The sequence below is a fragment of the Phalangium opilio genome, unplaced genomic scaffold (assembly GCF_054372755.1).
Source record: "Phalangium opilio isolate 3A_F unplaced genomic scaffold, DU_Popi_V2 ptg000217l_1, whole genome shotgun sequence".
Lineage (NCBI taxonomy): Eukaryota > Metazoa > Arthropoda > Arachnida > Opiliones > Phalangiidae > Phalangium > Phalangium opilio.
The window spans coordinates 13,862,963-13,884,712 of record NW_028324218.1 but is presented as its reverse complement, the minus strand read 5'-3'; the positions used below and the strand labels follow the sequence as shown (position 1 = coordinate 13,884,712).

The following is a 21,750-nucleotide window of genomic DNA, read 5'->3' as shown; positions in this document are numbered from 1 at the left end:
AAGACTCCAATATTTTGAAATACCCGTACTAAAACTAACCTACTAAGCCTATGCCCTAGCACATATTGTCAAGAATAGATAATTTGGCCATAAAATACGAAAGGCTGGTTTTTCAGGCTAAAAATGGTAGGTGGCACCGTGTCCAGTTTTTTAATTAAAATACCAAGGCTCTACTGGCCACAGGTCACAGGTCCAGTTTTAAAAAAATCCTTATTTCCCACACTGATGAATGTAGTCTGGTGGGGTTAGGGGTAGGAGCGTTGGGCCAATGAAACTACTGGTAGGGCCATAAGCAGTTTCCAAAAATTTTGGAAATATTTCAGGTAGGGCCAAACACATTGTAGGTAGGGCGGGGCCCACCCGGCCCTCCCCCTGACGACGGCCCTGCCTCTTACATCGAAGATACTTATGGTGGGAGTCTAAATCTTGACTGGGGAGTCCTCAAGTTGACCCGCTGTTTGAAAGTTTTCCTTTAAAGCCAATCTCAGCTGTGGTTTAGTTTAAAGCAAAGGGCGGCTCCCTTGATGCCCCTGAAAGATGCCTTTTCTGCTACACGTTGGCTAAGCTTGGCAAAGGCTAGTTAAACCAAAGGCAGGAACCAATGGGACCAAGTGCATTAGGTCTGATTGGTTCCTGCCTTTGACAAGGTAAAATTCGTGTAGAGAAGATTAGCCAGCATGCCAGGGGTGATAATGGAGCCGCCTGTTACTTTAAATGAATACCACTAGATGCTCCCATAGTCGAGAGGTATAATTGACTGGTACACGGGTAGTTGAGCGGTTTTCAAAACAGCGTTTTGGAATAAAGCGGTGTCCAAAACAGCGGTTTGCAAAACAGTGTTTTGGAATAAAGCGGTGTCCAAAACAGCGGTTTGCAAAACCGCGTGGAAGCAAAACCGCGGTTGCTGTTTCCGCGTTTCTCAATACAGCACTATTTCCCAAAACAGCGGTTGCTGTTTCCGCGTTTCTCAATATAGTGCTATTTTCCCAACCAGCGGTTTAGCACTACAGCGTTTCATAACCGTTTGTGATCCTCAGGTTATGGACTGGTTCGCGGAATATATTTTGTTAAAGGTGGCAGGGTCATTCCACACCGATTCGAACGACCATGTTACCATGGGTCGGCCGATCTTAATGAAATTTTAACCAGGTTAACTATCAACTATTTGATGGTGAAAGCCCAAATTTTAGCCCAAAATATTAATTAGAACCAAAAGTAGAGGCTCTTGAACAAAAGTCACGTTTTTAGGTGTGCGCCATGACCATATTCGTACCCCTAAGCATAATGTTGAATAACTTTTTTGCATTTTGATCAAATTTTGTAATATTTTCAGATAAAGGGTAATATAACCAGTAGATTTCAATAAAGCTAACGATATGTCTCTATCTTGAACGGTTCTCTCGCAAATAGGGGTCCATTTCAAAATTTCCAAGAGCGGGGGGTCAACTTTGAAGCAAAACTCTACAAAGGCGTTAACTTCAATTTTTTAGTTTTTATAAGGGATCGATAGCCCTATTGCTAGGCTTTAACGTGATACCAGATTTGTTTGTGATATTTTGGTTCTAAGGCACAAAAAACGTAAAAAACCAAATCTCAAGAAAAACACATTTTTAGGCGAAAATATTTTTTTATTGCGCAAGGTAAACCATTATTTAGCTATAAATAATACTTGTGCATTGTCTAGGCATATTTTGGGAGTTGTCAATTTCCCTAAATATGCCTAGAAAGTTCCGATTTAACTTTGTCGCTCCTCAAAAACCTGCTAAAGGAAGTCATTTTCTTCTTTGATGGCTTCCATCACATGAGGCCACATACACGTCTTTATCGTATTTTGCTGTTACGAACTCTACAACAGAAATATCATCAAATGTAATTGTATTCACGTTGGTATCAACATCCTCATCTATTGCGACCATAACATTTGTGCTGAACGAATGAAGTCTGTACATTTGTAATTCACTGTGTGATGTGGGAATGAATTTATGGTGGCTTCGAGGCCCAATGACAGTATTAGCCTTGGAAAGATGTTCTTCAAGAGATAGTTCATGAAGTTTAACATAATCTTTCGAAATGTAAAAAAAAATTAGTACAAGAATTCTTGCTGGCCATTCATAGAATTGTAAAGGTTTTAATATTTGATAATTTTCGATGTTTTGCAAGGAAGCACCGTCACAGGGGCTTTTACCATGCGAATAATCAAAGGAATTCCATTCTGCGGCTAGTCAAAATCCGAATAGTGGAAACCTAAATCTAGCATATTTTTTGTATTGCGAAGCACCTACATCGCTAAAGCAGTGTAGATGTGTGAAGTGTGGTAAAATTACCTTAATGTATGATATTATGGACTTAATGAAACAGAAGCTTGTATTGTCATAGGGCCTCGAAGCCACCATAAATTCATTCCCACATCACAAACAAATCTGGTATCACGTTAAAGCCTAGGAATAGGGCTATCGATCCCTTATAAAAACTAAAAAATTGAAGTTAACGCCTTTGTAGAGTTTTGCTTCAAAGTTGACCCCCCGCTCTTGGAAATTTTGAAATGGACCCCTATTTGCGAGAGAACCGTTCAAGATAGAGACATATCGTTAGCTTTATTGAAATCTACTGGTTATATTACCCTTTATCTGAAAATATTACAAAATTTGATCAAAATGCAAAAAGGTTATTCAACATTATGCTTAGGGGTACGAATATGGTCATGGCGCACACCTAAAAACGTGACTTTTGTTCAAAACCCTCTACTTTTGGTTCTAATTAGTATTTTGGGCTAAAATTTGGGCTTTCACCATCAAATAGTTGATAGTTAACGTGGTTAAAATTTCATTAAGATCGGCCGACCCATGGTAACATGGTCGTTCGAATCGGTGTGGAATGACCCGGCAGCAAATTAATAAGAGTATATTTTGGAAAAGGTGGCAGCAAATTAATAAGAGTATATTTTGGAAAAGGTGGCAGCTAATTAATATTAGAATATTTTGGAAAATGTGGCAGCTAATTAATAGAATATTTTGGAAAACTTGGCAGCTAATTATTAGGAGGATATTTTGGAAAAGGTGGCAGCTAATTATTAGGAGGATATTTTGTAAATGGTGGTAGGTAATTAATAGGAGAATATTTTGGAAAAGGTGGCAGCTAATTAATAGGAGAATATTTTGGAAAAGGTGGCAGCTAATTAATGGGAGAATATTTTGGAAAAGGTGGCAGCTAATAGGAGAATATTTTGGAAAAAGTGGCAGCTAATCAATATCAGAATATTTTGGAAAAGGTGGCAGCTAATTAATAGGAGGATATTTTGGATAAGGTGGAAGGTAATTTATAGGAGTTCAAATAACCCATCCCAACCAAACATTAAAACGCATTAACACACTAGACCATGAAACTGTTTGTTTGACAACCATTAAAAAAGCTGAAATTAATACTAATTAGAGCTCGGCATTATCCATCCGTTATCCGTAAATTAGTGAATAATCGATAATTTATAGATAAATGCTGTGGACATAATTCGATCTAATATACAACTTCTGTTGATAATTCTGGGTAATGGATAATGATAAAATAACATGGATAATGGACAGATAATCCGAGGTCTAATACTTATCCCTTCAACAATACGAAACAACGCTCAAGATATAAACGCTGTAATCAAAATGCGCTGAAACGAGAAATGGCTATATTGGCAAACGCGTTTATGAAAAAGCCGTTTTAGACAATGCTGTTTTGATAACACGCCCAATCGATAACAAACCGAATTGGTTGACTCTCTAAGATTAGCAATGAATGGTTTTAGATCCACCCTCGCTTGTAAGAGTTCTGATTTGTTCCTACCTACCTGTGTTATAAGGGAACACGAGCTTTATATGGGAAGACCAAGGCTTACATATCATGTTAAAAATTTAATCAATAGCAACCCACCGATTATTCCCCACTTCGAAGAAGGCAATCATATTTTTAGGGAGTCATTCGGAGTTGCTATGACCGTCTAGCTTAAATGACCATGGTTTTATTTTAAATATATTGAATATTGAATCTGGTTTCTATAACAGGGACGGTTTCAAAGGCGGAAAATGAAATTGACAAATTAGCTTTTGAAGAAGTCTCAGAAAAATTAACTGTAGAAGATAGCTTAGAATTCAGCAACAAAAATTTTCTCAACGACCTCAAAACTAAAACACCAAAAGAAACAAGGGCTAAAGAAGAGCAACTGGAGAGCGTATTGCCTTTCCTGGACCGTTTCACGCTAGGGCAATTCGCTGACAGTGCCTACAAAGACCCGGACCGAAATAAAGAGGATATTGATGAGGATTACGTGAAACGTTTGCAACTACCTCAAGGTTGGGAACTTCTTACAACCGCTAGAAGTTCAGCGTTCTGGAAATTAAAATGGGGATATTTTGGTGCTGCATTTTTGCATCCAGAGCATCGCAGAATTGTCATAGCGCATAGAGGAACCAATAACTTGGATACAATACGAGCCGATTTAATGGGAGTCGTGTGGAATCGTTATGTCAGACAGATGAACGCCGCTTGCACGTTTACGCACAAAGTTTACGAAGCTGTCACTTCAGTTGAGCAAGAATCCAACGTCCAATTCGAAATATATTTCACTGGACATTCCTTGGGCGGTTGGTTAGCCCAAGTGACGACATTTTCCCTCAAGTACTTGAAGTTGGAAAAAGGAATTTTCATCAACCAAGAAGATGGAGGCAAGATTTACAAAGGTTACCACGCACACACTGAAGTTTTTGATAGCCCAGGTTGCAAGAATATGCTGGCAAAGATGGAAGATGATTTTGACGTTCGATATGCTGATAGAAAGATCCAACTGCATCGCCTGGACATAACCAACCATATATCGTCACCGAATATCGTCAACTGTTGCAATAAACATGTTGGAAAATTGCACCGGATTTTTCCAGAGATTAATATTGCCGAAGATGTTATTGAATACACAAAACAGTCTCACGCCCTCGAAGGTCTTTTAGCAAAATTGAAAAATCCGTCATCAGATGATATTGAAGTAGTCGACTGGCCCGAAATTGAACCCACTTTGTGGACTGGTATGAAAGTTATTGGAAGAAAAGTATTGGGGACAAGGCAAAACAAATCTTTCGGTAAAGAATTTGCCAATTTTTGGCAATTTGCCTAAGCAGTGAATAAAATTGAACCGCAAGATACGACGGCATATTTAACATACACCGATGGACCTAACTCGAAAGCACAAAAAGATTTGAAAGTTCGGTATCAAGCGAAACTCGTTGGGAAAGATCAATGCCACGTCAGCGTTTTCACCGATTCGGAATTAAAGTTTTTGCAACTTTTCCAGCAATTGAAAATAATCCCGAATAGAATTTTTGACTACAATCAAACATTTTATCGATTACAAGACGTGATAAAACAAAAATTGCAACAATTATATCTTCAAGGTGATATCGTTACCTGCGACTCTGATTCGGATATCCGTCAACTTGTGCCATACGTTAAATGCTTGCTTCGACTTTATCCCGAATTAAACGAGAAAACCGAAGATGCCTTAACCGATTTTGAAGTCAGGAAAACGATTTATAACGACATATCCCAAACATACCGAAAACAAATCAACGATTTAATCAAATTAAAGATCGGAGATTCCAAAAATCCTTGGCATGGTTTGATAAACTTTTTCGAAAATAAACCAGTCAAAGTTTGTGAAATTCAGGCTCAGTATGGAACCGATATCGCTATGGCAAAGGTTCTGACGACAATTCCAAGTTCACGGGGAAATAATTTAATTTTGGCCTTTGAATTGCAAAGTTTATTAACAACGGAAACTTTCTTCACTTTGAAGGAATTTTTAAAACACGAAAATTTGGGAGAAACCATAATATTAATCGAATGCGCTGGCGAACTCGGCTCGAATACCGAACGTTGGAAATTTCTGCAAGATTTGCGAGACGAAATTATATCTACTGAAACTAATATCAAATTAGTTTTAATAACGGATGGGAATAACCAAGATTTAAAGATAGAGCATGTGATAAAGCATGATGGACTCACTTGGGACGAGTTGACCATTGAAGCTCAGGAAGATCTAACTCAGAGAAAAGTAATCAAATTTCAAGGAAATGAAAACTCGAGTTTAAAAGATCTGTTTTGCGAAGAGGATTTTATTCAATTTGAAGAAGTTCTGAAAGGGGAAACTCTAGTTAATTTGATTAAAAACAAAGTCAAAACGGTCGGAAAGGAGCTCGAGAGTCTGAGTGACGTCGAGGATTATTATATTCCACGAGAGTTCCAACTAAAGTACGTTATTGATGATATATGTTTAAACGAATCAGACTCTTCCGAATTAATAGCTCTATGCAATCCGCGTTTCTCAAATCAAGAAAACTGCGTTCAAATAACGGAAGATGAGCATTTTCAACGTTTATGCGAACAATATCCAAATAAGAACATTCATTGGTTAAAGTATGATTCAAATTCAAAGTTAATTTGGTACAAGTCACGTGGTGAACTGGATTGTTTACGAAAGTACATGGTCAAAGATCTGAGCTCTTCCTATTCTGAAGAAACCTTGATTGAAAAATCCGGCAAATCATTGATAATATCCGACTCTCCCGGAATGGGAAAATCAACCGTGCTTTCTGTGTTGGGCCAAAAAATCAAAGATATATATCCGGATTATTGGGTTATTAGAGTTAACTTAAACGAGTGCACAAAGACTTTAAAACCGCTAATAGAAGAGGAAATTTCCATCTCAAATCCAAAAGAGGTATCGAATTTTATGCTGAAATATATCTTACCATGCAGCGAAAACACGAAATTAGATACTCAGTTTGAAGAAAAGTTGTTCGAAAATGCGTTAACCAATTACGGGAGACTGGTGTTACTTTTCGACGGATTTGACGAAATTAGTCCGACTTATGATAGCCAGGTCATAAAAATTCTAGAAGCGTTGATGAAAACTCGTGTCGAGAAAATTATAATATCAACTAGGCCATATACCAAGGAACAGTTGGAAAATTGTTTCAGCTTTTGGGCCCATACTATGGTACCATTTTCGAAAGAAGATCAAGTGGAGTTTATTGCTAAATATTTGCAAAAACATTTCAATGTCCTGAATATAAAATTCCCGGAAACGTTTCAAGGTTTGAATAAATACGTCTCAACATCAATTGACAATTTATCCAACTCTATAAAAGATAACGAAAGACAGTTCATGGGAGTCCCATTACAATGCAAATTATTAGCGTCATATATGCTCCGTAACATTTCAAATGGCCAATTTGCAATGATTGACAACGTATCGTTAATGGATTTATACAAAGATTTTATTGAATGTAAAATGGCAATTTATGATACCGAAAAAGGATCCTCGACGGACGGTAAGGTAGCTTCGACCAACACGCAAAAAATTGCGGAAAAACAAATACTTCAGAAACACAGACAATACGCTCTTCAACTTTTACTCTCTGAAAGCGTATATGAAGAATTGAAGTACCCCGAACCTGAGGACGAAGAAGGCCTACTTGAGGATTCACTTTTAAAAGCGGGAGTTTATATTGGAAATCTGACGTTTATGCATCGAACCTTTGCTGAATATTTCGTAATGGATTACCTCTTGTACCTAGCTAAAAATACGAAAAGTACCGCAGGCGCCCGGAATAAATTGTCAATTTTGACTCGAGAAATAATGTTAAAAGCGGGATTTACAGTGATTCGAACCTTCCTCGATGGTCTCATTCGAAATGGCAAAAATTCCGAGGAAACTGAGAAGATTTTAGGAAGTTATATAAAATTTTTAGATGAAAATTATCCCAGGAATCCACCAGCTTGCCACAATGCCTCTAAAGAAACCGCTCTACACGTACTAATCCGCGAAGGTCAACTTGATACACTGAGCAACTTGATCGACACTTTATCCAAAGATAACAAAAGTCTGTTAAAGCTTTTAGTTCAGTATCGGGAAAGACAATTCGAAAAAGTTGAACTTTGGAATTCTGAAGGCTCCCGTGGATTCTTTTCGCCTTTGAATTTGGCTTGCCGGTTTGGTTATACTGAAATCGTCGAGAAGCTATTAAAAGCCGGAAGTGACGTCAATCCACTAGAGTGTGACAGATTTAGTCCACTGTATGTAGCATGCTTATATCGTTGTATGCAGAATGTGGCCGATGTTGAAACAAGGCCTGATATAGGTAAGTTCCAATGTTTTTATTTGTTTCTGCGCTCATGAAATTTTTTTCATCGGTATTTTATTTCTTGCCAAAATTAATAATACAGAAATTCTCTCTTATATAGTTTGTTAGCCACATCGTAGTATACGATAGGCTCTTAGTTTGACCCGAGCCGTAATAGTAGTAGTAGTAGTAGTTGTGGCCGGCCCGGAGTTTTTGCTTTCGTTATCGTTATATTTTAGCTTAAAAGGGTAGCTGGGCTCAGTTAGAGATTTAATTTTGATTAAAATTTTTTTCGGATCGCAGCCGGGAATCGAACCCGGGTCGCTGACGCTGTAGTAAGACATTCTACCACCGAGCCATAGAGACTTGATAGAAATCGCGAGGTTTTATAGTTTAGTTTTATCTCTAAAATGTCGGGGTGATGTGGGGTGGGGTACCTCTTAATCTATGGGGTCGGATACTTTTGAATTTTTATCTGTGGGGTCGGATACTTATGAATTTGTATGTTTGGGGTTTATATATTTATTTTCTTTTTATTCATGTGCTAATTAAAATGATAACGATTTTCCCCGTTTCCTACCGTGCTCCTCGTGTGTTTTGTTCTCGTTCGGTAGCTATCGTCATCTATATTATGTTTGACTGGAACGTTTTGGCGGTTAATTCTAATGAGGGTTTAGATAGAGCTAACATAGTGTTAAATGAGCGTTATGCGTTTGATCATTTTAGCATTGCTAAAGGTAATTCGAGGGGATAATCACTAAAATGGGTAATCACTATAACTAAACTTTCTCTTTCATAAGTTTCTGGGCATAAGTCCTTGTTAGGTATTTATAAGATGCGATAAGCGTGCAACGGCATAAGTCTATGTTGTAAACTCATCGAGGGGATTATCACTAAAACTATCTGTTCTTTGATTCGCCGGAATATTAGAATTACAGCATAAGTAAATTTATACGATTATAATTTTATCACTGTTTAGAGTAGGGCATCGAGGGGCTATTAACTCGGATTTTATGCAAGGTAATTCATTTAAGCATTGTAAAAGATAGCGCTATTCACTCATTAGGGTAAGGTATAGAGGGTTATCCACTCATAAGGGTAGGGTATAGAGGGGCTATTCACTCGAACGATGTGGCTACTATTACGAGCCCTTGGTCCGTCTTGTTATAAGACTATTCACTAAAATATTTTATCGTCGTTTTTTTTCTACTGATTGTTCTTACTGAGTTTTATATCCTTATATTTAAATACACCAATATTTTCTCTGCCCCATTGGACCGAATCGCATTCGGCCGAAACCAGTCCCAATCAACCAAAAAACCCGCACTTTTGGCGGATTCGGTCCAATGGGACATTCCCATCGGAGCGAAAACCCGCACTTCTCCGGGTTTCGGGTTCGGTCCATTGGGACAAGAATGCATGCGCATATACACCCGATGGAACTAAAATGAATTTAATTCCCGGGAGCGCAAAGATTGCATCTTTGCAAAGCAAAGAATTTCTTTGACTTGTAATAAAATAATGGTCAAAGAAATTGAGCACCATACGCGAACATTCTGTAGAATATTAAGCACCTATTTTAGTTTAGAAGAACCAAATACTTTCAGATCCCCGAAAATTTACCTTTTAAATGGAATTGTAGATTTTTTTTATTATTTTAAGTCATATTTATCAGGTTACATGGTTTTGGCTGCAGTTTTAGAGTATTAACTAGATATTTTCGAATATTGGTTTTTTAGGTATGAAAACAATAACCCTAAAAAAACCTATTCGTTCCCAAAGATATATATATATATATAGTACATAACTGCCGAAATACCTAACTTAACCAAACCAAACCTCACATAACATAACAGTAATGTTTTGGAAAAGGCATATTATTTGAGAAGTCAATGAAGCTAAACATGAATATTTTGGAAAAGGCGTACCATAGTTAATTGATTTATAAAACATTATTAACCTAACTAAGCCAAACCAAACCTCACATAACATAACAGTAATGTTTTGGAAAAGGCATATTATTTGAGAAGTCAATGAAGCTAAACATGACTATTTTGGAAAAGGCGTACCATAGTTAATTGATTTATAAAACATTATTAACCTAACTAAGCCAAACCAAACCTCACATAACATAACAGTAATGTTTTGGAAAAGGCATATTATTTGAGAAGTCAATGAAGCTAAACATGAATATTTTGGAAAAGGCGTACCATAGTTAATTGATTTATAAAACATTATTAACCTAACTAAGCCAAACCAAACCTCACATAACATAACAGTAATGTTTTGGAAAAGGCATATTATTTGAGAAGTCAATGAAGCTAAACATGACTATTTTGGAAAAGGCGTACCATAGTTAATTGATTTATAAAACATTATTAACCTAACTAAGCCAAACCAAACCTCACATAACATAACAGTAATGTTTTGGAAAAGGCATATTATTTGAGAAGTCAATGAAGCTAAACATGAATATTTTGGAAAAGGCGTACCATAGTTAATTGATTTATAAAACATTATTAACCTAACTAAGCCAAACCAAACCTCACATAACATAACAGTAATGTTTTGGAAAAGGCATATTATTTGAGAAGTCAATGAAGCTAAACATGAATATTTTGGAAAAGGCGTACCATAGTTAATTGATTTATAAAACGTTATTAACCTAACTAAGCCAAACCAAACCTCACATAACATAACAGTAATGTTTTGGAAAAGTCATATTATTGAGAAGTCAATGAAGCTAAACATGAATATTTTGGAAAAGGCGTACCATAGTTAATTGATTTATAAAACATTATTAACCTAACTAAGCCAAACCAAACCTCACATAACATAACAGTAATGTTTTGGAAAAGGCATATTATTTGAGAAGTCAATGAAGCTAAACATGAATATTTTGGAAAAAGCGTACCATAGTTTAATGATTTATAAAATATTATTAACCTAACTAAGCCAAACCAAACCTCTCATAACATAACAGTAATGTTTTGGAAAAGGCATATTATTTGAGAAGTCAATGAAGCTAAACATGAATATTTTGGAAAACGCGTACCATAGTTAAATGATTTACAAAATATTACTAACCTAACCTAACCAAACCAAAACAATAACCTATCAATAAACCAATTAAAACCAAACCTAACCTAAACTGACTTTAAAAATGTTATAAAATATTCCACCTCAATTGAAACCCGCCGTTGGGCTAGATTTTGAAATTCTAGCCAAACATTTTCTGTCGAATGCGATTCTGTCCAATGAGATTCGGTTGAATGGGAACACCCCCCCCCCCCCAATATTTATATTAGGGATATCATAAACAGCCTGATTTAACCGAAAACCGTTTTTCTAATCCCGAGCACCGTCTTTTTCGGTTTTTTAATTCTTTGGTTAAAATCGAAACGTTTTTATTTTTTTTTTTGAGTTCACTATTCACGTTTCAATCACTTGAATTTTATGCCCAGCATTTTGTAGTGACGCAGTGAGTCAGCGACGTCAGTTTATTTGCATGATTTCTGAAGGGTAAAAAAAGCTTCAATGTTTCGTTACTCCTCACATTGCTAAGTGCTTCTGTTTTTGTCAATTTTTTTTATTTTTGGATCGGTTAAACCGGCCTTTTTCAAAGACCAGTTAACCGAAAACTGGGTTTGTGCCAAGTTGATATCCCTAATTTAGGTGCGACACGAGTCTCGTATGGTTCCACGCTTACTAGAGTACTCAGTACTCCCTCACTTCTCACCATTCTTACTTAGTGTAGACGTGGACAGAAATATTCTCAGTGTCGCTTCTAATGTTTCGCGAAAACACAACTTCACTTCGTTTTCAATAATTTAAAGTTTCATATTTACTTTAATCTTTCTCGTGAAGTATTATTAACCGTTTAAAATGCAATGATTCCCCAGCTACCTATAAACGTAGGCAGGAGTTCATAATAAGTGTCGGCGTAAAGCTCAGCGGATTCATACACCGCTTAACTCCCGAAGAAATAGTTGCCCAAATCTTTAGCGCCCACGCGCACTAACTTACTCACTTCCGGTTTAGCATGTGATTTTGGGAGCGAAAATGGATCGCGTCTGCGTCTGTCGGCGCGGTGGAAATTAAGTCTTGGCTAAGAAGAAGTTGGCTTTGCGATGGCGTTTTTAATATTTACCGATTTTTTTTGGTGGCCGAATTTTAAATAAGAAGTCAAGTAAGTTGAAAATTATATTTTGAGACCTATTTTTTATTCTCCGTCCCTTATTTGACGAATAATGAACATTCAAAGTTGGAGTTCTTTTTAAGGCGAAGAAATTCCGCAAAGCGGCCGTCTAGAATTAGGCCTTGGTCCGAAGGAAGTTAAAATTAAGTGGCGGCTGTGGCGCCGTTGGACCAATGCTTAGATTTTCCGAGAAATTTAATTTCACCGCCTGTCAAATAACGGACAGGAAATTATGAAATAGGTCTCAAAATATAAATTAGAACTAACTTGACTTCTTATTTAATATTTGGCCACGAAAAAAAATCCGATTAAAAATGCTCTAAAACCGGGTCCACTTCCGAATTGTTTTCCAATAAAAAGCATGGAAAAAGAATCAATGCGAGTGAGGAAATATGTTTTGACGCTATAGGATAGGCAACTCCCTACCTCGGACGACTGCTTATTCTGTATTCTAGGAGAGCGGTCACTCTCTTAGATAAGACTTGATACTGCCTCTAATGCTAAAGGAGGGTTCTTTGATTGGCCGTAACTTTTTACGTATTGTGTTTGCTGCTTTGATATTTTGCCAGTGAACTAAAATTTGGGCCCTAATTTTGTGGTTAAAATTTCAGAGAGATCCAACTAATAGTTAATTCTATAAAGAAAAATGTTGTTAAGGGTGGTTTTAGAATCCATAAAATTAATCCGACATTTGGTGAAAGATACAATATTCTTCCATAGACATAACATGGGAATTTTATAAAAATGAGGATTATGTAAGCAGGCATATGAGGAAAACTATTCATTCGATACGTTTGGGAACCATCTTAAATTAAAGAGAACAGTTCAATGTAGCGCATTTTTTAGTTTCATTAAGATCCATTAAGTTTAAGTATTGATTTTTATCATTATTAACACATACTTTGACTTACGTTGTCTTGGGTATTGGAGTTACGGCGTTTTGCCACTGTTAGAGACACGCATTTAAGCCCTAATTTTTTTATATTGGACTTACGGCGTTTTTGTCGTGATTCACGAATTCACGCCGTTAGAGGGATATTAAACAAGAAAAACATGGCTCGTGGGTACTTGTAGGTCAGTGGCGTCGCCAGGGTCTAGAATTTGGGAGGGCTTAAGCCCTCCCTAAATATTGTGTTTCCAATTTTTCAAAACACATCACTTTTATCCTGACACTCTCTTGTCTATAAGGCGAATATTAGAGTCATAAAATAAGGAAAAGTAATTAAGGACTGAACGCATGTTTTATCACAAAAGCTTTCGCATCACACAAATTAATTTTATTACTCTTAAAATGTTTGAATATAACTTGACATTGACTATATCAGGACTAGACTAAACTCGAGTGTGACTAGTGGGCGTGCTTAATTGAGGGGGGCAGTTAATGGTAAAATTTCAATTATTCGATTCGGAAATCCTCGGTACTGTAGTGGGTAGAGGACGGGGAGAAGTTATTGTTTAGACCTTGCTTCTGAAGGCAGGCGATTTAGGCGACAGGGGGAAGATGTTGTCCTCAGTGCTTGGGACGGTGTAGGGTAGCTATGCTATAGAACATGACGACCCAAGGGCTCGTAAAGCAGCCACATCGTAGCATACAGGAGTACAGAAAATTTGAGTGAATAGCCCCTCGATGCGCTACTGTTTTAAAATTATTACTAACATTTTTTTACTTCAGTTATAATAGTGTGACACGAACGGAAAATGTGAGTGAGTACCCCCAGGATGCGCATCCTTTAACAGTGGTAAAACGAAATACCCATTAAAAGAAGTACAGATAATCACAGTGAATAGCCCCTCGATGCCCTAACAAAAAATTATAACCCCCTAATCCCAACTTCAATAAATTTACTTACGTTATAAGTGAATATCCGGGGCCACAAGCTAGTACTTTCTTTTAAAATTCTTCTCGATTTATGGAGAAATAGACGTAACTTCAAATAATAAACACCACCTTAAAACCATTCCAAATATTAATCAAAAATGTCTTGATTAGAATCAAGACCTAAAAAGTATCGATAAGACTGAGGTTATCACTTGTCTGAAGGATCAGATATTAATTTTTCTTTTTAATTGAAACTAAAATGCATGCTTAAGAAAAAACAACGTTCCATTACCGTTTTCCGTTGAAATAAATTATTTTACTGGTAACCAATTTCAAAAATTTACTTATCTCGGCTTTTCGACCACAATTCCATTCCCCGAAAACATTTTATCATTACATTAATTACTTTTGGGAGAGTACGTGTATGGTTTTGCGTTTTAAAAGGTTCCTAAAGACGTTACATCCCCATACGTGACCGGCACGCTTCGCAGTGGAACATTTTAATTATTCTAAAACCAATGGCGCCAAATTCAATAGGGACAGTAAGATTTTTACTCGCAGTTTTGCAAAATGATGTAATATCAAGTGTACTTCAGTCAACCGTCGTATTGCTCTTTCACATAGTTCAGGGCATGATCAGTGTTACTGCCCAATTTCTCTCTCTAGTTTCTAACAATAGTTAGAGACTATTTGATATGGCACGGCACAACGTTATATACATTTGAAAATTTAAGTAGCACAAAAGGAAAAAGAATCCATTTTTTTATGTTTTCGTTTGAAATAAATAAACTCATGATAGTAGTTATAACGAACAGAAAGTCAAGGGAATGGCACCGGTAATGAGCAGCAAAAAGAGAGGACAGTTTGCTTCAAGTTGGCAGAGGGACATAGTAGTGAAAATAGTAATCTAGAATTTTGTTCATTCAAACCTTATTGTATCATGAAAAATTCAAGTGAGGAGGCGGCACTACCTAGATAGATTGATTTTGGCAGATAACCGCGAAAAAATTATGTTCTACACACATTGGGACTATGGGAGAGTTTCAGGGCCGCAGGACGCACATGATGAAATTTCAACTCCAGTTTACATCAATTCTCCCTGGTCGTACTACTAGTAGGTTACGCTATAGTTTGCTCAGGTCCTGTTAGTCTCGAAAGGGTTATATAGTGCTTGTAACTTTTAAAAGGTTGTTGTCATGGCTAAACAGACCGCTATTACAGTTTTTTATTGTTTTATAGGGTATTTTGACACGTTATCTCCCAAAAGTAATTAATGTAATGATAAAATGTTTTCGGGGAATGGAATTGTGGTCGAAAAGCCGAGATAAGTAAATTTTTGAAATTGATTACCAGTAAAATAATTTATTTCAACGGAAAACGGTAATGGAACGTTGTTTTTTCTTAAGCATGCATTTAAGTTTCAATTAAAAAGAAAAATTAATATCTGATCCTTCAGACAAGTGATAACCTCAGTCTTATCGATACTTTTTAGGTCTTGATTCTAATCAAGACATTTTTGATTAATATCTGTCCCTTCAGTCTTCATTTTAATTAAGAATGTTAAGAAACTGTTTTAAATTTTCAAAATCTGCACTAAGCAGAAACATATATAAATGGGAACATAACTTTAGCTCAAACAGACGTTTATTTATAATGATACTTCAAAAAAAAAGTAAATTAATAAAAGTTTGTATTCTTATTGTAATTAACATAATATAATTTTTTACAATCATTTATTGAAACGCGAGGCGCCCCCCTAAAAATTCCAGAAATAGGACCAAATTGACAATTTTACAAAGTTTTTAAAATTGCTGATTTATGTCCGTTTATCATTAAGCTCAAAATTGTCATAAGCCCAATATGAAATTCGGATATCCTTAAAACTTCACAAAGACGATCCGAGATTGTCAATTTCAACCTTTTTTGTAGCATTAACTAACGTCTGTTTGATATTAAGCTTAAAACCTTAAACAAAATATAGTCAGGGCTACCCTAAAAGTTCACAAAGATAATCCAAGATTGTTAATACGCCTAAAAAGTTCCATCTTCAAAATTTGTAGCCGGGGAAAAGAGAGCGTGATCGAGTGGGCTATGCTAGTCGTTGGAAGTCGCGGAGTTTGGGACAGGGATAAGGGAGTTGAGATGGATTGGAAAGGGTGATGGGCGACCTGCGGCACCGTATCTCTCCCAATGTACCTCGCGCACGCCCCTACTCTTCTGTAGGCGATTGCTAAGTGCTGCCGCGTTGCGCCATTTTATTTGTATGAGAACTAGCTTCTATTTATTTATAAGTACCTACAAGCACCCACAAGTACCCACAAGTACCTACAAGCACCCACAAGTACCCACAAGTACCTACAAGCACCCTCAAGTACCTACAAGCACCCACAAGCACCTACAAGCAACCACAAGTACCCGGGGCAAGCACCCACAAGCACCCACAAGTACCCAAGGCAAGTACCTACAAGCACCCACAAGCATCCACAAGCACCCACAAGTACTTACAAGCAGCCACAAGTACCTACAAGCACCCACAAGTACCTACAAGCACCCACAAGTACCTACAAGTACCCACAAGTACCCACAAGTACCTACAAGTACCCACAAGCCCCCACAAGTACCCACAAGTACCTACAAGCACGCACAAGTACCTACAAGCACCCACAAGTACCTACTAGCACCCACAAGTACCCACAAGCACCAACAAATACCCACAAGTACCTACAAGCACCCACAAGTACCCACAAGTACCTACAAGCACCCTCAAGTACCTACAAGCACCCACAAGCACCTACAAGCACCCACAAGTACCCGAGGCAAGTACCTACAAGCACCCACAAGCACCCACAAGTACTTACAAGCACCCACAAGCCCCCACAAGTACCTACAAGCACCCACAAGTACCTACAAGCACCTACTAGCACCCACAAGTACCCACAAGTACCTACAAGTACCTACAAGCACCCACAAGTACTTACAAGTACGCACAAGTACCTACAAGTACGCACAAGCACCTACAAGCACCCGGGCAAAGGACCTACCCACAAGTACCTACAAGCACCCGGGCAAAGCACCTACCCACAAGCACCCGGGCAAAGCACCTACCCACAAGCACCTACAAGCACCCGGGCAAAGCACCTACCCACAAGCACCTACAAGCACCTACCCACAAGCACCTACAAGCACCTACCCACAAGCACCTACAAGCACCCGGGCAAAGCACCTACCCACAAGCACCTACAAGCACCCGGGCAAAGCACCTACCCACAAGCACCTACAAGCACCCGGGCAAAGCACCTACCCACAAGTACCTACAAGAACCCTCAAGTACCCACAAGTACCTACAAGAACCCACTAGTACCTACAAGAACCCACAAGTACCCACAAGTACCCACAAGTACCCACAAGTACCTACAAGCACCCACAAGTACCCACAATTACCTACAAGCACCCACAAGTACCTACAATAACCCATAAGTACCCACAAACACCCACAAGTACCCACAAACACCCACAAGTACCCACAAGTACCTACAAACACCCACAAGCACCCACAAGTACCTACAAGTACCTACAAGCACCCACAAGTACCTACAAGTACCTACAAGCACCCACAAGTACCTACTAGTACCCACAAGTACCTACTAGTACCCACAAGTACCTACTAGTACCCACAAGTACCTACTAGTACCCACAAGTACCTACTAGTACCCACAAGTACCCACTAGTACCTTCAAGCACCCACAAGTTCCTACAAGTACCTACAAGAACCCACAAGTACCCACAAGTACCTACAAGAACCCACAAGTACCCACAAGTACCTACAAGAACCCGAAAGTACCCACAAGTACCTACAAGCACCCACAAGTACCCACAATTACCTACAAGCACCCACAAGTACCCACAAACAACCATAAGTACCCACAAACACCCACAAGTACCCACAAACACCCACAAGTACCCACAAACACCCACAAGTACCCACAAACACCCACAAGCACCCACAAGTACCTACAAGTACCCACAAGTACCTACAAGAACCCACAAGTACCTACTAGTACCCACAAGTACCTACTAGTACCCACAAGTACCTACTAGTACCCACAAGTACCTACTAGTACCCACAAGTACCTACTAGTACCCACTAGTACCTTCAAGCACCCACAAGTACCTACAAGCACCCATAAGTACCTACAAGCAACCACAAGTACCTACAAGCACCCACAAGTACCTACAAGCACCCACAAGTACCTACTAGTACTTACAAGTACCCACAAGTACCTAGAAATACCCACAATACCTACAAGCACCCAAAAGTACCTACAAGCACCCACAAGTACCTACAAGCACCCACAAGTACCTACAAGCATCCACAAGTACCTACAAGCACCCACAATTACCTACAAGCACCTACAAGTACCCAGGGCAAGCACCCACAAGTACCTACAAGCACCCACAAGTACCTACAAACACCCACAAGTACCTACAAACACCCACAAGTACCCACAAGTACCTACATGCACCCACAAGTGCCTACAAGTACCCACAAGTACCCACAAGTACCTACAAGCACCCACAAGTACCTACAGGCACCTACAAGTACCCACAAGAACACACAAGTACCCACAAGCACCTACAAGTACCCATAAGCACCTACAAGTACCCACAAGCACCCACAAGTACCTACAAGCACCCGGGCAAAGCACCTACCCACAAGTACCCACAAGTACCTACAAGCACCCACAAGGTAATCAAGTTTAATAATCTTTTATTGGGAATTTAGTTTAAATAGCTTTAACCAGAAGCGCATGACATACGAAGTGATTTTCTATTATGCATAACATAGCGGCCGTCTTATACGGAAAGCTTTTACCATCAAGGGGGGGGGAATGTCAGCCCCCTTTCCAACTTTATTTTTCCTCTCGCGCCGAGAAATCCAAGCGGGTGGGGTTCGGGTGGATTTTGTAGGTGCGTACGCATATGTCACCGCCTAGAAATAGTTCCCCTTATTCTCGCCAGACGGCAACCCTAATAAATCGATGCAGTTCTTGTCAGTATCCCCCCATAGGTGGCTAGTGCCGACTTGAATAAAAATCTTTCCGTATAAGACGGGTCTACCAAAGAGTCTAGAAAATCACTTCGTATGTCATGCGCTTCTGCTTTAACCTAAGCAGAGAAAAGATAAAATGTCCATTAAAGGGTGGGTGAAGAGGAAAATCAAGTGATTTTTTATCGATTCTATTACTAAAATTAATACCTGTTTGCATAGTAAAAAGTTCAGGCAATATCTCTAAAGTTTTTAAAAAACAAAATAAATGCCGATTTTCGCCTTTTTTTAAAAAATTTTACCTAACCCCCCACGAACAATCACAAGGCGCCCTCTATCGGACGCATTCAACAGGTCGAAAAGTTCACGCGAGTCGCGCCTTTTCCGTAGCGTCTGTCTCATAGACATTATAACACTATTAAAGCCTAGACAAACTATTGGGGAAAGCGGTCCTTGAACGTTTTTGTGAGGGATTTTTCGCTTCTCCTCCTTCGCATGTGTGATAGGGTGAATGACCGGTGGCGCCCCCTATCGACGAGCGAAGGAGTTATTAATAAGGAGTAGTGGCACTCTATGTTAACTCCCTATAGGGCATAATAAGTCAAACCCTCGGAGATGCCATTACTCCATTTTATACGAGCTAAGAGCGGAAAAACGTATTTTATAAATTTTACACCTGTAAAATCTTTTAAAAAACACTTGGAACTTGTATTTCTACTTACTTTCGAGGAAATACCACCGTTTTCTGAAGGTAAGAGTCTTTTTTTATACATTTATTAGTAATAAAAACATTTAAGGCGAGCTAAGCCTTGGTCTTGTAAAACACGGCAGATGAGTGATTTTGAAAACGACGCTAATCCTCGCGCTAATCACTAATCTGCCGTGTTTTACAAGACCAAGGCTTAGCTCGCCTTAAATGTTTTTATTACTAATAAATGTATAAAAAAAGACTCTTACCTTCAGAAAACGGTGGTATTTCCTCGAAAGTAAGTAGAAATACAAGTTCCAAGTGTTTTTTAAAATATTTTACAGGTGTAAAATTTATAAAATACGTTTTTCCGCTCTTAGCTCGTGTAAAATGGAGTAATGGCATCTCCGAGGTTTTGACTTATTATTCCCTATAGGGAGTTAACATAGAGTGCCACTACTCTAAGCTCATCCTTATTAATAACTCCTTCGCTCGTCGATAGGGGGGCGCCACCAGTCTTTCACCCCATCACACATGCGAAGGGGCGAATGCCCTAAAACCGTCACAAAAATGACTCTCAACTGTTCCTCTTGTATCTCTATGGTCTGTCTGCTTCTGTTGAGTGTTGACAAGTTCTTAATAAACGAGTTGTTTACTTTTATACTTTTGACTGCGTTTTACATAAAAAAAATATCTAATTGACTAATTTCTGGTAAGTTTTTACGTCCGTGAACGCCATTTATTCTAAATTATCTGATAATAATCACATAATCGTCGAATATTTCGCGAAAAAATGCTAACGAATTCTCCAGTGGCCAAGGCTTAGTGTAAATATGCCTGCTTTTTGCTAACAACACTTGCATCCTTTATAGTTTATGCTGCTAAAATTATGGGGGCAAATATTTGCAATGTGTAGGCAACACAGCAGGGAAATATTTTGGAAAATATATCGGTTAATCTTTCTAAAGAACTTATAATACGGATATAATAATCTAGAAAGGCAAAAGGAACAATATTTTCAATGTTATGCAATGGGGGTTTTGGAGGCGTTAAGTTGGTGTCTTATGATCTTATCCCCCATGAAGTCTTGAACATAATTTAGGGTATGGAACCACCAACTGAAGATTTGGGTGTCCTACCATATGCTTTTGATTGACCACCCAGAGTTTTTGGTTAATAGCGATGATGATAGTGAAAACGATGAAAATGACCAAAATATTGATCTTGGTAATGCCCAGCAACGTGTGGGCAACACAAACTGGTTAGTTGTACGTTAGTTTCGCTTCATGGATTCGAAAATTAATTTGTTTCATATTAGGTGTATTTGTAACCATTGTATCCCAATGGATACAGTACATGAAAGTTTGTGTTGTCGGGAAATGGTCAAGGTGACCGAGTTAACACCGGATTTGGAATGCGTAGTAGATTGGAGGAAATTTAAACTGAATTGTTTAGATTTAGATGTTGTTGGGCCAGCCTACTACGCGTATGTAGACGACACTAGTGACGAAAATGAGAATAACATTCATGAGTAGGCATTCAGCTTTTTAATAAGATAGGCAGGCCACTGTGAGGATTTTATTGTTTCAAGCGACTCGAAAACTAAGCCTGATGACGATTTTATTTTTAGGCGTTATAGATATGTTGCTTATCGGCAGTTTGTCAGGATTGTTTTTAAGCGCTTAGGCCGCAAGCGACGCACCCCTATCCCTAGCTGTGCCATTGCAAAAATTCGGGAAACATGGCCCTCAGAAGATTATTGTGGGTTCAAATATCCTAGGATGAACAATTAAAACTTTTCTTTCATTTTGTTTTTAAATAAAGTATTTTATTAACACAAGT

At 38.3% G+C, this 21,750-nt stretch overlaps 1 protein-coding gene across 1 annotated transcript; it reads left to right on the top strand.

The window, feature by feature from the left end:
- Nucleotides 1-21,050: 21,050 nt before the first annotated feature.
- LOC149616721 (uncharacterized) lies at nt 21,051-21,443 on the top strand. Its single transcript, XM_089856196.1, has 2 exons — nt 21,051-21,169; nt 21,227-21,443. Exons 1-2 carry the CDS (start codon nt 21,051-21,053, stop codon nt 21,441-21,443), a joined length of 336 nt encoding a protein of 111 aa, XP_089712322.1.
- The last annotated feature ends 307 nt before the right edge of the window (nt 21,444-21,750 follow it).